The following is a 16,443-nucleotide window of genomic DNA, read 5'->3' as shown; positions in this document are numbered from 1 at the left end:
AATCTTTAATCCAATTTTTTGTTGATGGACAGGGTTGTATTTCCTCCCTGTTATTAGACCTGAGGCCAAACTATGGTGGAGGTAATGAAGAAGATAATGGAGACCTCCTTCAGAAGATCCCATGCGTGCACTGCTATACTCAGTGCCCCCAACCCTGCAGCAGGCCACCGCTGACCCACACCTCCGCCAGAGACTCCTGGACACCCACGGGCAAGTCTGAGTCAGTCTCTTGTGGGGTCATTGCTCCTTTCTCCTGGGTCCTGATGCACACAAGTTTCTGTTTGTGCCCTCCAAGAGTGTTTCCCCAATCCTGTGTAAGTTCTGATGGCTCTATGGTGGGGTTAAAGGCAACCTCCTCCAAGAGGGCTTATGCCATACCCAGGTCTACTGCACTCAGAGCCCCTGCCCCTCACCAGTCCACTGCTGACCGGTACCTCCTCAGGAGACACTCAAACACAGTTCTGTCTCAATCTCTGTGGGGTCTCTGGGTCCTGGTGTGTACAAGGTATGTTTGAGCCCTCAGAGCACGTCTGGCAGGTATGGGGTTTGATTCTAAATGTGATCTCACCCCTACTACTGTCTTGCACTCATCTCACAAGGTAGCAATGTAATGCTCAAAATTCTCCAAGCCAGGCTTCAACAGTATGTGAACTGAGAACTTCCAGATGTTTGAGCTGAATTTAGTAAAGGCAGAGGAACAAGAGATCAAATTGCCAAATCCGTTGGATCATAGAAAAAGCAAGAGAGTTCCAGAAAAACATCTTACTTCTGCTTCATTGACTATGCTAAAGCCTTTGACTCTGTGGATCACAACAAATTGTGGAAAATTCTTAAAGAGATGGGAATACTAGACCACCTTATTTGTCTCTTGAGAAATCTCTATGCAGGTCAAGAAGCAACAGTTAGAACCAAACATGGAACAACGGACTGGTTCCAAATTGGGAAAGGAATACATCAAGGCTGTATATTGTCACCTTGCTTATTTAACTTATATGCAGAGTACATCATGCGAAATGCTGAACTGGCTGCAGCACAAGCTGAAATCAAGATTCCAGGGAGAAATATCAGTAACTTCAGATATGCACATAACATCACCCTTATGGCAGAAAAGGAAGATGAACTAAAGAGCCTCTTGATGAAAGTGAAAGAGGAGAGTGAAAAAGTTGACTTAAAACTCAACATTCAGAAAACTAAGATCATGACATATGGTTCCATCACTTCATGGCAAATAGATGGGGAAACAATGGAAATAGTGACAGACTTTCTTTTTTTGGGCTCTAAAATCACTGCAGATGGTGACTGCAGCCATGAGATTAAAATATGTTTGCTCCTTTGAAGAAAAGCTATGCCAAAACTAGACAGCATATTAAAAAGCAGAGAGATTTCTTTACAGACAAAGGTCCATCTAGTCAAAGCTATGGTTTTTCCAGTAGTCATGTATGGATGTGAGAGTTAGACTATAAAGAAAGCTGAGTGCTGAAGAATTGATGCTTCTGAACTGTGGGGATGGAGAAGACTCTTGAGAGTCCTTTGGACAGTAAGGAGATCCAACTAGTCCATCCTAAAGGAAATCAGTCCTGAATATTCATTGGAAGGACTGATGCTGAAGCTGAATCTCCAATACTGGCCACCTGATGCGAAGAACTGACTTGTTGGAAAAGACTCTAATGCTGGGAAAAACTGAAGGTGGGAGGAGAAGGGGCCAACAGAGGATGAGATGGTTGGATGGCATCACTGACTTGATGGACGTGAGTTTGAGCAAGCTCCGGGAGTTGATGGTGGACAGGGATGCCTAGTGTGCTGCATTCCTTTGGGTCGCAAACAGTTGGACACGACTGAGGGACTGAACTGAACTGAACTGACCATGGAACTAGGGCCCCAACAGTAGAATTGTGGAATCCTAACCACTGGCCTGCCAGGGAACTCCCAGGCTTGTGATTTTACCAAGACTTTGATGAGGGAAAGAGGCAAGGGAGTCGAGGGTTGTAATGAGAGAATTTAGGATAAATTAAGAGGAAAGTGCAGCCATCAGGGAGGAGGTATGAGGGCTGGTGAAAAGACTATGCTATGCTATGCTATGCTACGTCACTTCAGTCATGTCCGACTCTGTGTGACCCCGTAGACGGCAGCCCACCAGGCTCCCCTGTCCCTGGGATTCTCTAGGCAAGAACACTGGAGTGGGTTGCCATTTCCTTCTCCAATGCATGAAAGTGAAAAGTGAAAGTGAAGTCACTCAGTCGTGTCCGACTCTTAGCGACCCCATGGACTGCAGCCTACCAGGCTCCTCCATCCATGGGATTTTCCAGGCAAGAGTACTAGAGTCGGGTGCCATTGCCTCAGGATGAATGAATTGTTGGTCTGGTCGGGTAGAAGGACCGGCTGAATGCTGGGAGTCAGAGGGAGTGAGCTGAAAAGATCGGAGTTGGTGGTATAGACTGGTGTGTGGAAACTGAGATTATGAAAGAGGTGCATTTATTGCATGGCAAGGTCTGGGACATGATAGTGGGAGTGAGTGGCTGGTGTGGCATAGAGATCATTGAAAGGGAGGAGGTCAAGGAATTGATATGCTTGGGTATCAGAGGGTCATCTATATAAACCCTACATACTCATTGGGTCTGGTTGTCTGTGCTCAAGCTTTTCCTCCATTGCCCAGCTCTACATGTCAATTTCTTATCAGAAAGATGTAGATGTTGATAGTTTCTACATCCTAAGGCTGTTGTGAGGACTAAATGAATTAATACACACTGAGCACCTAGAAGACTGCCTGATGTATAATTCGTGCAAAACAAGCTTTTATTTTCATTTATGACTAACAAGTCTGTAACTCTAGCTCAGACCTGTCTTTAAGAAGACTAGCACAAGCTCTTTTATAACAAAAATCCTAGAAATAGCTGTCTATACTTTTCTGCCCTTTCTCACCTCCCATTTCCCGCTCTATTTTCCGCAATGAGTTATTCCCCTACCTCTGTACTAAAAATGTTTTTGAAAAGCCAACAATGATCTTGATCTTGCCATTGATTCTCAGTCTTCATCTTACAGAATTTGACATGGTTTTGATTATGTCTTGCTTCTGAAATCCTTATAAAATTTTTGGTTTTCAGGGCATCTCATTCTCCAGGGCTTTAATCACTGTTAACCCTTCTTAATCTCCTTCGCTGGGTTCTCTTTCTGTTCCTGACAGGTTAGCACATTTTGGAGCTAAGCTTTTTTCTCTATTTATACTTACACTCTAGATGATCTGACCAGTCCTACAGTTTCAAATAGCATCTGAATACTAATGCATGCACAATTTATATCTGTGATTTCCTCATATATCTGACTCCCCACTGAGTAACTCTATTTGGATGTCTAATGGCCATCTCAGCCTTAACTGTCCAAAACAGAAGTCTTTATTTCCACTCCATCCAGACCCACTTCCCCAGTTCAGCTAATGGTTATTTATTCACCATTCACTTATCCTCTCAGGCCTTAGAGTCATCCTTCACTCTTCCTCATCCTTCATAATCAATCCATTTAGCAAGTCTTGTTGGCTCAACTTCAGGCTATATCTGAATCTGGACCATTTCTCACCACCACAATCCACCATCCTCCTTCTTTCTTGTCTCTTTGCTTTCATTCTTGCCGCTCTACTGTCTCCATGAAACATGCAGGAGGCCTTTTAAAATGTAGATCAGTTTATGTCATTCCAGATAATATAAAATGCAGATTTTACCATGACTCTTTCTACTTATAAAAGATTCAGAGTCTCCTATAGCCCTTGAGGGCAGTGGGTTTCTTTTGTTGTGTGTGTGTTTTTCCTGCTGATCAATAAATTCTGTGTGGCTGAATAGTACCTGACATTTCTTGAATCAGAAATTTGGTGAAATGTTATGGAGACATTAAAAACTGAACATTTGGTGCGGTAACATGGGATAAATCTTGACCAAAGAAGACTGAAAAGACTCTCCCTTTACTTTAATACTATTATGACTGAATAGATTATTAATGTGAGCAGGATTACAGATTTTAAGTGGATAAGGAAAAATGGAAAGTGTTGTCACAATCACGGAATTATAGCTGAACGCTTGTTTCAAACATCTCGTTCAATCATGTTATTTAAATTAAAACAAAAAACACCTTTTCCTTTTTTTTTTTAAGGCCAGAGTCCTGTCATTCTCCTCCACTCACTCGTCTCCAGAACAAATTAGCACTGAGCCCACCGGGCCACCGTCCATGGGTAGGCGGTCCAACGCTCGCTCGCATCTCGAAGAGATACTCCCTCTGCTCCCTGAACTCCCTCCGCCCCACTTCCTCCCTCCAGGCCCCGCCTCTCCCCGATGCGCCTGCGCAGGGCCGAACACGTGGCTGCCGCGGAGCAAGAGCAGCAATGGCGGCGGGTGGCGGTGGTGTTGCCGACCCCCTGTCCCCCGCGGGGGTCCCCTGCGCTTTCTCCCCGCAGAGCCAGGCCTATTTCGCTTTAGCGTCTGCCGATGGTCACCTGCGAGTGTGGGAGACAGCCAACAACCGGCTACACCAGGAGTACGTGCCTTCCGCGCACCTCAGCGGTACCTGCACCTGCCTGGCCTGGGCGCCAGCGAGGCTGCAGGCCAAGGTAAAGTGAGCAGAACGGCGCGGGGCGGGCACTCTCCCAGGCTCGGCATTATTGCCCCCCGGCCCGGCGGCGCGCGGTCTGGCATCGCGCGTTGCCCTCGGAGGCCCGGAGCGAGGAGGCACCGAGCGCAGTGGCGGCGCAGGGTGGGCCCACGCCGCCACCCCCGTGCGCGGCCTGTCCAGAGGGCAGAGAGAACGGGTGCGGCCAGATCCGACGGGCAGTGGACTTGAGCCCTACCGGTGGGCTCCGTGCTGTCTGGGCCTCTCGTCGCCGGGGCCGCCATATTCGCCGAGGCCCCAGGCCCCCCAGGGGCGGCTTCCTGCCGCCCGGCCGGTTCTCTTGGCTTGCGCTCTTCAGAACTGTGGGTTTTGACAGAGCCCCGCTTTGGGGCAGTACTATTCTCCGACCCTTACCGAGCTCATCGACTTTGCTTTGGGCAGTTAAAATGAACAAGTCTGTTTCCTTGCTTCCGGACACCCCCATCCACCGCCCCCCCCCCGCTTGGGTGCCGGCTCACCACGTGTTCTCTCCCACGTCTAGGATGTGAGACTCTTGAAAGTCCTAACTTTCCCAGCCTGGGTTCCATTCTTAGCCATTTGAACCTTCTTGCTTTTAAAATTTTAACATCTGCACGCCTCGCCCTTGATACATCCCCTTTTCCCCAAGTCTGAAGTCTGCATTAAGACATGGAGGTAAAGTGAAATTGTAGCTTAACGAACATGAGTCCAAGTGAAGTTTCTCTTAGACGGGGCTACTGCTGAGTTAGGGAAAGCTTTTCACTCTTAGGGACCCATCTCAGGTAAGATGCCATTCACTTTTGAGTCACTCGACTACGTCTGCACTAACTCAGACGCACGTGGGTACTGCACCTATAAGGTAGCCAGCCCGGATCAGTGCAGTATGATTTGAAAATGTCAGTATTGAGCTGTGTGGGGTTTAGCTAACACTCTGTTTCAACCTTAAAAAGTGTTTAAACACAAATGCACTAAAAAGGGGAAAAAAAACAACAACTGTTTGGTACAGATCTTAACTCCCTCTGACTATTCCAGGAAACTTTCCTCTAACTTTTTAGGTTGAACGTCGGGATATAACTAATTTGTTACACTTTGCATGAGTATGCTTAGATATTTTTCAGATATTAAGCTAGGTTTTTATACTTTCTAGATGAAGTAACTCCGATTGACTATTAAAGAAGCCGTATCAGTGCACAAAACTAGGACTTAAAAAAATCACAGTTGTCATCAAGATTACAGCACTTTGCATATTTCTCCTTTTCAGATTTCTGTGTTTGTGTTTTTTTTTTGAATGTATATTTTAAATTTTATATAATTTTTAAACTTTACGTAATTGTATTAGTTTTGCCAAATATCAAAATGAATCCACCACAGGTATACATATGTTCCCCATCCTGAACCCTCCTCCCTCCTCCCTCCCCATACCATCCCTCTGGGTGGTCCCAGTGCACTAGCCCCAAGCATCCAGTATCATGCATCGAACCTGGACTGGCAACTCGTTTCTTATATGATATTTTACATGTTTCAATGTCATTCTCTCAAATCTTCCCACCCTCTCCCTCTCCCACAGAGTCCATAAGACTGTTCTATACATCAGCTGTCTCGTACACCAGGTTATTTGTGTTTTTTAACAGTCTTGTAAATGATAATAGTTCCTATGGTGATAGGAAATGTGGAGCAATGATTAGATGCAAGGACCCAAACTAAACTCCTGGCCTCCCTATGGTGATAGGAAATGAGGAGCAATGATTAGATGCAAGGACCCAAACTAAACTCCTGGCCTCGAATCCAGGCTTGGTGTCTTTGTATTTGTGCCTCTAGTTCCTCATTTGTAAAATAGGAGTAATAGTGCTCACCTCAAGAGTGGTTGTGAAGGTTAGTATTACTTAATGATGCCTAAAACGTCTAGAGTAGTTCCTGGTGTGTAAGTGCCGCAAGTATTAATTGTTACTGTCTCTTATTTGCATGGTTAGTCCTGCACGGTAGATTAAAAACTAACTTTTTGCTTTGTTCAGGAAGAAGAACCAGGTTTTGGAAAATCAAGCGACTTGAAAAACACCAAAAATAGAACCAGGACTAGAATACCAGTGTTTAGAGCTCAGCTCTTCATTATGAGCAACAAATCGTTACTATTAGGCTGGCAGACATTTGTCACCCACTTGATTTTCTCTTGCCTTGCAATCATATGTCTGAAGAATAAAACTTTTACCTAGTCTTAAACTTACTGTTAAAATCAGTTTGGGATTGTTTATAGCACAATGATACGGTAGAAAAATGGGTTTGGTTTCATACCCATGAACCAAACTTGTTTTGTCACATTGAGCAAGTCACTTTACTTTTGGAGGCCTCCTTGAAAAAGAGTCAGGCTGCATTAAAAAAAGTTCTTACAGGCTTCAGTATCCATTTACTCGTATGCTCTCACTTTAGCCAGCTGACTCTATGAAATACCCTAAAGTCACATTTTTAAAAACTTGAGAGTCAGAACTAAGAACGTTTAACTGACTTCACCGAAGCCTTAATAACCAGTGAAGTAGTTGTGGCCATTAGAGTCGAGGGCATTGACTGCTGATCCAGTGCTCTTACTTGAACCTTAGATCTTGAGTCATAGAATTGCGAACTGGGAGCAATGTAGAGACATCCAGTGTTCATCTTGGGATTGTATTCTCGTGGAGCATCAATTTCACTTGAAAATTAGGAAGAGAAGCAATTTTCCTGTATTACACTTGCATGTGTACTTCGTAAAATTGTAAAGTCAGGTGATTTTTAAAGATAGTGGTTGCTGCAAATCTTCATTTTCTACCTTTGCTCCCAGGTCCCTGGGTTATGATCCTTGCCACTTAAGTTCTAACATGTTTTCATAAGCTTTTATTGTAGATTTATATTATTTTATAGGAGTATTCTCTGGCTTAGTAATTGGCAGTTTGCCACCCAAGGACAAATTTTGGTGACATTACACTTATTAGTGGAGAAAAACGATTTGGTGCTGGGTTTCTTGGGTGACAGGAGTTAAAGCAGTGGTTCATAAATTTTTAGAAAAATTAGACTGTTGCTGCTTGTTTTTGGTCACAAAATGATGATAATTCTTGGCATCTTTGTCACAGTGGTCTTTAGGACTTTTTTGTATGTATTATGTAGCTAAGCATTTTATTTCAGTGATGGAGCCTGGAGGAAGAGGACCGCAAATGATGATGAGGAACATGCAAGGAGACAGGTTGAATGACTGGGTGAACGCTTTTTTTAGAGTCTCAGGTTTATGTGTTTAAGGCTGAGATGTTAGATGATATGCCAGAGGCACACATTAAGTGGCTGAGCCACCTGCTATTTCATTGCTCCTTTAAGATCCAAACTTTTCAGTTTTTCCTTCCTTAACTGCTGATAAGTCCTGAAGAAACGGACTGGCTACCACAGTAAATGCATTTATGTTGCTTTGCTGTCACTGCAATTAAAATGACCCTGCATAGCTTAGTGCTTATTGAATGAAGCACATGGCATTTCAGGCTTTGGACAGGGCAGGCACAGTAGCATTAAGCATGTTTCTGGGAAAGACCTGAGCAACCCCAGTCCTAACCCTTAGAGAAGAAGCACAGTTTACTTATGTTACGATATAATGCTCTGTCCTAAGGTCTCTCCAGTGTTTAGACTTAAAAAGAGTAAGGTTTGTGTATTAGATCTTATTGGCAGAAATAAATTAAGATTTATTTTTGATGTACATACTGTATGTAATTACATGTAAAATGCACACATTTTATTCGTTGTTACCCATGAAATTTGAGCATTTGCCAGAGTAAGGGACAGCTAAAATAGGCCAAGAAATGGTGGCATAGGAGACCAATTGCAGAATGAAACTTGAAACTTTGCCATGATTTTCAGTGACTAGAGGTCAGTATTTCTCAAAAATAGGTTTTGAACTATTAGTGGATTGTGAAATAGATTTAGTGGATTGTGATAGCATTACAGAAATGGCATAGACAATGTAGAGTGTATTTTGCATAGTAAAGTTTAAGTTTTTTGGTGAAACTTGTTTCAGCTGTATACACACATGTTTTTATGAGTGTGTATGTATGTAAACTCTTCTTACTCTAGGATCTCAGCCTAAAAAGTCAGTGCTTAATTGATCAAAATCAGACTTCTCATCACCTGGTTGTGCTTTTTCTCTCTGTCTTCACATCTGTACCATGCCTTGCTTTTATGAATCATGCACATGCAGATTCTCACTCAGCCTTCCGATTGCCTTCTAGATCAAACACGGCTTTCTTGAGACTGTTGTTTGCATTTATTGCTTACCTCAGCCAGCCTTTCACATTGGCAAAGACTCTGTAGTCTAAGTAATAGACCCTGTCCTTTTGGTCTTCATTCCTGGTACCTTCTGGAGCTCAGATTTTCTTCTCTCTCTTTTTTTTTCCCCACGCTTCGTGTGGCTTGTTGGATGTTAGTTCCCTGACCAGGGATTGAACTGGAGTCCAGCAGTGAAAGTGCCAGAGTCCTCACCATGGAACCACCAGGAAATTCCCTGAAACTCAGATTTACTGATTACAGATAGATGAACTAAATTTTTAGCCTACCTTTTCCATTACTTTATATATTTACACATGTCATTAACATGCACATGACATGAAACAAAGCAGTATGACTAAGACATTAAAGAAGAAATAAAGACAATTCAGATATACTGTGTCTGTAATGCAAAGCAGAGTATGACTTGAGTCTTAAGAGAAAGAGGAGATTTTTGTGGAGAGAACATATTTGAGGTCGACCCTGAAGCATGGATCGAGTTGTTTTTTTTTTTAACCAAATTGAAATTTGAGATGGGTAGAAAAAGTTCTCTCCAAAAGGAGGGACAAGCCAATGGGAAAGTGTATTCGTGACTCTGGTGGCTCAGATGGTAAAGAATCTGCCTGCAGTGCAGCAGATCCGGGTTAGATCCCTGGGTTGAGAAGATCCCCTGGAGAAGGGAATGGCAACCCACTCAAGTATTCTTGCCCAGAGAACTCCATGGACAGAGGAGCCTGACAGACTACAGTACATGGGCTTGCAAAGAGTCGGACACAACTGAGCAACTAACACACATTCTTGACTAGGGAGTGTAATGTAAGGATGGAATTGGAAATGAGACTAGAAAAGGTGGGCTGGAGGGAAATTGTGGATGCTTTTGAATGCCAAACAGTTGTTTTTTTGATTTACTCTTCTCTGAGGAGTCATTGAAATTTTTGATCACAGAAATAATAGGTTCTAATAGAAAATGCCAACAGAAGTCTGTCATGATCTATAATCATTAGTCCCATTACACTCTTGATTTCAGAAGTATATAGTAATGGGGTTAAAATATTCAGTTCAGTTCAGTCGCTTAGTCGTGTCCGACTCTTTGCGACCCCGTGAATCACAGCATGCCTGGCCTCCCTGTCCATCACCAACTCCCGGAGTTCACTCAGACTCACGTCTGTCGAGTCGGTAATGCCATCCAGCCATCTCATCCTCTGTCATCCCCTTCTCCTGCCCCCAATCCCTCCCAGCATCAGAGTCTTTTCCAATGAGTGTGGCCAAAGTATTGGAGTTTCAGCCTCAGCATCAGTCCTTCCAATGAACACCCAGGATTGGTCTCCTTTAAGATGGACTTGTTGGATCTCCTTGCAGTCCAAGGGACTCGCAGGAGTCTTCTCCAGCACCACAGTTCAAACGCATCAATTTTTCAGCACTCAGCTTTCTTCATAGTCCAACTCTCACATCCATACATGACCACTGGAAAAACCATAGCCTTGACTAGACAGACCTTTGTTGGCAAAGTAATGTCTCTGTTTTTAAATATGCTATCTAGGTTGGTCATAACTTCCAAGGAGTAAGCATCTTTTAATTTCATGGCTGCAATCACCATCTGCAGTGATTTTGGAACCCCCAAGAATACTGACACTGTTTCCACTGTTTTCCAATCTATTTCCCATGAAGTGATGGGACCAGATACTATGATCTTTGTTTTATGAATGTTGAGCTTTAAGCCAACTTTTTCACTCTCCTCTTTCACTTTCATCAAGAGGCTTTTTAGTTCCTCCTCACTTTCTGCCATAAAGGTGGTGTCATCTGCATATCTGAGGTTAATGATATTTCTCCTGGCGTTTCTCATAATGTACTCTGCATAGAAGTTAAATAAGCAGGGTGACAATACACAGCCTTGACGTACTCCTTTTCCTATTTGGAACCAGTCTGTTGTTCCATGTCCAGTTCTAACTATTGCTTCCTGACCTGCATACAAATTTCTCAAGAGGCAGGTCAGGTGGTCTGGTATTCCCATCTCTTTCAGAATTTTCTACAGTTTATTGTGATCCACACAGTCAAAGGCTTTGGCATAATCAATAATAAAGCAGAAATAGATGTTTTTCTGGAACTCTTTTGCTTTTTTGATGATCCAGCGGATGTTGGCAATTTGATCTCTGGTTCCTCTGCATTTTCTAAGTCCAGCTTGAACATCTGGAAGTTCGTGGTTCACGTATTGCTGAAGCCTGGCTTGGAGAATTTTGAGCATTACTTTACTAGCGTGTGAGATGAGTGTAATTGTGCAGTAGTTTGAGCATTCTTTGGCATTGCCTTTCTTTGTGATTGAAGTGAAAACCGACCTTTTCCAGTCCTGTGGCCACTGCTGAGTTATCCAAATTTGCTGGCATATTGAGTGCAGCACTTTCACAGCATCATCTTTTAGGATTTGAAATAACTCAACTGGAATTCCATCACCTCCACTAGCTTTGTTCCTAGTGATGCTTCCTAAGGCCCACTTGACTTCACATTCCAGGATGTCTGGCTCTAGGTGAGTGATCACACCATCGTTAAAATATTAGGTTTCACTGAAACACACATTGGTTATATAAACTTATCTGGTTGCATGTGTTACTTGTTTGGACATACGCATCCTATTGAATGAGAAGTTAGTTTTTAAAAAGATCACCCAACTTGGAGAAAACTTATGTGAGTTGTTAGTTGTTTGAGGTTAACTAATTGGATTATTATTTAGGTTTAGACCAATGATCCTCAAAATTGGGCATAATTTCTGTAATATTCCTACCACTAGCCTTCGCTTGCTTCTCCCCAAAATGGAGATTTTGCTGATAGGTAAATGAGGGTTTTGAATGTTAATGTTTAATTTCTAAAATTTCTTTGTGCTTTAAAAAAAATAATTTATCTATTTTTGGCTGTGCTGGGCCTTTGTTACTGCCCAGGCTTTTCTCTGGTTGTGGTGCGTGGGCTTCTCATTGGGGTGACTTCTCTTGTTGTGGAGCACAGGCTCTAGGGCATGCCGACTTCAGTAGCTGGGGCTCTGGGGCTCTGGAGCACAGGCTCAGTACTTGGGGCCACAGGCTTTAGTTGCGCTGTGGCATGTGAGAGCTTCCTGGGCCAGGGATTGAACCTGTGTCTCCTGCATTGGTAGCCGGATTCTTTACCACTGAGCCACCAGGGAAGCCCTCTTTGTGCTTTTTAATGCAGATGCATATCTACAGAAAAACATACACATATTTGGATCAGCCCATGTTCCACACGTTAGAAACCTCAGTGTAGGTAATTTTAGTTTGATTTAAGGAAAACCAAGAATAGAAGAAATACTTTCTAGAATCTTTCAGAGAAGAGTTTTCTGATGAGGTAGTATTAGGTTGGTACACTTTCCCCTGCTTCCCTTGCCTGAAATTGGTGTCTGTGTTCATAACCTTACGCAGAAGCCACATTTGCCCTCTGGGATCATTCAGAGGTGCCTTTAGAAATTCATGTAACTGAAGGTGGAGCTTGGGACAGTTCTTGATTGAGTTTAGTGTTCAGTCAAATTAAATGTTACTGATGAGACCATCAGACTTAGACTTTGACTCTTAATTTTAACTTCTCTTTTGGGTTTATTAATGTAATACATTTCTCAAGACTTGTAAAATGTGCATTATTTTTTCCATATTTAAAGATATCTTATTTTTTGTTAAATCTTTCAATTTTTTGTTGACTTAGTATGTCCAGTGAATCAAATTCTTCAAATGTAACATCTCTGTAGGATAACTAAGAGGAGAAAAAGAGGAAAATGCCTTATAAATCTCTTCCTTGATAGTCTGTGTACTGCTAACATCAGTTTTCTTGGTGGTTTTTTGGGTTGGGCAGATTTTATGTATCGTGAACTGCTTTTTATGTGCTGTAGAGCAAAGATCTTGCAGTATTGAAAAAAAAAGTTATCTTTTTATGGTTTTGGTCTGTTTTACATGAAAAGAATGGATTTCTCAGAATTTATGTTAAAACATAGGCTAACAAGCTTTAATTTTAAAAAATTATAAATATATGGAAGAAAAGTTACAAAATTATAAATTATTATTTGGCATTATAAACTCTAAAATAGTACTCTGAAGTTGTACGCACTGGTTGTCTTCTTGATGGACAGATAGAAGCTGTTAGTTTCATTTTTTTTTTTTTACTTTCATTTTTTGAAGTAAGTCAAAGAAGGCTTGGACTCTTTGACACTAATCACAAACACAGCATGGAACTTTCAGATTGACCCTTAATCAGTCACTGGAGCAACTTCTCTGATGTGTGCTTTGCGCTTCTCTGAGAGTTCAACTATTTTTTGACTCAAATTGAAGTAATTGTATGTTTATAAATGTAAAAATATTTGAATCCCATTTCCTGAAAATGAAGCCACAAGGCAAGGAAAGATTTTGTGGGTAAAGGGGAAAGTATTGGCTGCTTGTATATGGATCTGTAATCTTTTTGCTTCGGAGTGGAGACTTCGCTTGGACTTGTTGGGAATGGTTGGTTTCTGAGAAGTCGAAAACAGGCTGCTTGGAGCCCTTAGAACCCTACCAAGAGCATTCTAAGTTCTCCTATTTCAGAGGTAGGAGACAGGGACAGGTATTAGAAGTTCTTCCTGTGGAGTGATTATACTCTAAGTAGTGAAAAAGAAATCATCTGAGAGCAAATCCCATCTCCACTTTAAAAAAACATTTTTTAGAAGCAGGCACATTTCATTTGTGGGCTCAAGGGCATTTGCATTTATGCATTAATGATGGTTCAGTGTTTGAAATAATAAAATAAAAAATTGTCTTTTTTTCCCCCCAGGAAGGTCCACAGAGGAAAAAAAGGAAATCAGAAGCTATAGTAACAAGTAACCAGGCTGACTTGTTGGCTCTTGGTACAGCAGTTGGTAGTATTTTATTATACAGTACAGTAAAAGGAGAATTACACAGTAAATTGATAGTAAGTACCTATCTGTATGTGTGTTTTATGTAAAAGAGTGATGTTGGGAAACTGATTATGAAAAACAAAGCAGTTCAGGATATGCTATAGGATCTGTAGTATAAGGGCATTTTCTGCCCCTTCCATATTTAAAATTTTGAACAGTAATATTTGATAATAGCTGTGCTAGGTAACCTTGTCACTATTATAGGTCAGAATATGAAGAGTGTGAAGAACTGTTGCGTAGGCTTAAAATAAGAAAGGATAAGAAGAATTCTGGGTATCGCAGACAGTAGCTGAAGGAAGGAGCACACCACGTCCAGGGCTCGGGAACAAGGGAAGCTGTGAGATTGTTGCTGAAACTCAGACCTTTGTGAAGCAGATGTTGCTCTCTGTACAGATGATGTCTGTCGAGGGAGATTGGCCCTATGGACTTGAGGTCCAGACTTCTGGGAGGAGGGAGTGGGCCCTAGCTGGCTGCTGGTATCTTTGAAAGGAGCTGATGAGACAGGTTCTCCAAGTGTTGAAAAAACTGCATCTTAAGTTCAGCTGCTGCTGAAAGGATTGCTCCTGCTGGGTTGAAGAAACGCTGGGGTGATGCAAACTGGGAGACAGGAAGGTAATAAGTCCCTTGGTCTGGAGCCCACTAATGATCCCACTAGCAAAGCAGAAATGGGGTTTGCAGAGCCCCAGCCCCAGCATCCAGAGCAGAGAGATGTGGGCTTGGTGCTGCCAGACAGTAACTTAATTGGCATGATTTGTTTCAGACTGTTACCTATTACAGTATGCTTTTGATGTTCACTTAATTTCTATCTGTATATAGGAATGCTTTCTGTATTTATAAATAAAAGACTGTTTTCTCTTTTAAGTAACATCTATCCATAGTAATTTGGAATACCTGAAGTTAGGGAAAAAAATTGTACCTAAATTTTAAAAATTAATTTATTTTAATTGGAGGCTAATTATTTACAGTATTATAGTGGTTTTTCCATACATTGACATGAATCAGCCATGGGTGTTCATGTGTCACCCATCCTGAACCACCCCCCCCCACGTACCTAAATTTATCAATGAGAGATCCTCTGTTGATAGTTTTAGTCAGTCTATTTTGTATCCTGATACTTCCCATTATATTACAGCTTGAGTAATTTTTATATTTGTTCAGACCTAGTTGCCTAAAGTCCTATAAATTGGATAGTCCCTTGGTGGTGTTACTGACCATTGAGGTAGTTTCTGATTTTTTTGTTATAAAACTTTTTTTTCTTACATGGGTTCCCACAATTACTAATCTATAACTAATGAGTCCAAGGTGTGTGTTAGGTGTTTTTATACATAGTATAAATTTTTTCTGAAAGTTTTCCTAATTTGTCCTTGTCTCAGTGGTGGCAGGGTACCTGTGTTTCAGCAATGTTTTTGTCATCATTGATTATTCTATTAAAACAACAATGAGACCAACCAAAAACCCAAACTTATTTAATAGGTGAAAATTTTTATTTGATTGTTAAATCTGCATTTAAAAATATATCACTTGTTTTTATATTAAATACTGTAAAAATAATATACAAATGAAATAAAAACTTTCAGAAGTATATGTAAAGGGACACTCCCTTCGTTCCTCCTTCCTCTGCAAGTTGAGTGTAGGCCTCATGTTTGCTTTTACCCCACTATACCCTGGATCCCATCTTTTGATTTGGTCAGTCTTCTGTGATCAGCAGGGACCTACCATTGGGTACACGGTGGTACTGTTTCAGTCAGTTACAGACGTGATACTGATGGAGGCTTGAACTCCTTTTTAGGTCATTTTGATACCTCGCAGGATTATATATAAACCTTTGGCAAGGAATGAGTTTATTAGAAGTAATTGGTATTGAGTCAATGTTTGTTGAATGAGTAAATGAATGAATGAGTGGACAGTTGCTAGATGCTTTCCAAAAAGGTATGCTGGCCCTCTAGCGACATGCGATAGTGTCGTTTTCACTGTAGCCTCACCAGGATGGATATTACAGTGCTGAAAAATAGGTAGATGAACACACTGAAAATGTTGCTTTGTTTTGCTTTGTATCTCTTGGATTACTTACTGAAAATTTTTTAAAAAATTTCTTACTGAGTTCTTTCAGTGGAATTTATCCGTTCATATCCTTTGTTCAGTTTTTTGTGTGCGGTTATGAAGTAGGGCTTTGAGTAGATAGCTGTTAGGAAGGAAGGGAAGTAATTGAATTTAACATTTAAAATTATTTTTCTTTTTTGGTGGGAGCAGTCTGTATGATAGTAGTAGTGAGTTTACCTTTATGCTTAGCGTAGATATGTATACAGTCATGATTCATTGTATGTATATTTAATTAATGTGAATTTAGGTGGAAAGAGTGAAAAAACAGTAATTGCTCAGAGAGTAGGTTTTATCCTAAGATTTAACACCTTACTCTGCTGAATGAGCTTGTTCTGGGATGTGTTAGATGGGAGACTTGAACTTGTCTTTCCGCAGTTAATGTGTCCATTTCTATGCGGTGCCTCTGAGTAAGCAAGCATTTTGCTATGCTAAGTATATTTAAACTTACATCTGTATGGTATGAGCTGTGACACATGGAAACATTCAATGTTTCCCTGAAGAAACAATGATTTTTAAAATTGAGAGAGTGTTTGGTACTTTTTTTGTAA

General features: G+C 41.5%; 1 protein-coding gene across 1 annotated transcript in view; it reads left to right on the top strand.

The window, feature by feature from the left end:
* The first annotated feature begins 4,331 nt into the window (after nt 1-4,331).
* Nucleotides 4,332-16,443, top strand: part of WDR43 (WD repeat domain 43) — a 39,115-nt gene continuing 27,003 nt past the window's right edge. The window contains exons 1-2 of the mRNA XM_027555760.1: nt 4,332-4,591; nt 13,672-13,809. Coding sequence (XP_027411561.1) covers nt 4,367-4,591; nt 13,672-13,809 — 363 coding nt within the window. The 5' untranslated portion in view covers nt 4,332-4,366. The remainder of the gene's footprint in view (nt 4,592-13,671; nt 13,810-16,443) is intronic.

The sequence above is a fragment of the Bos indicus x Bos taurus genome, chromosome 11 (genome assembly GCF_003369695.1).
Source record: "Bos indicus x Bos taurus breed Angus x Brahman F1 hybrid chromosome 11, Bos_hybrid_MaternalHap_v2.0, whole genome shotgun sequence".
Lineage (NCBI taxonomy): Eukaryota > Metazoa > Chordata > Mammalia > Artiodactyla > Bovidae > Bos > Bos indicus x Bos taurus.
Note: the sequence above shows the minus strand (reverse complement) of the source record. Positions and strands in the feature narration are given on the sequence as shown.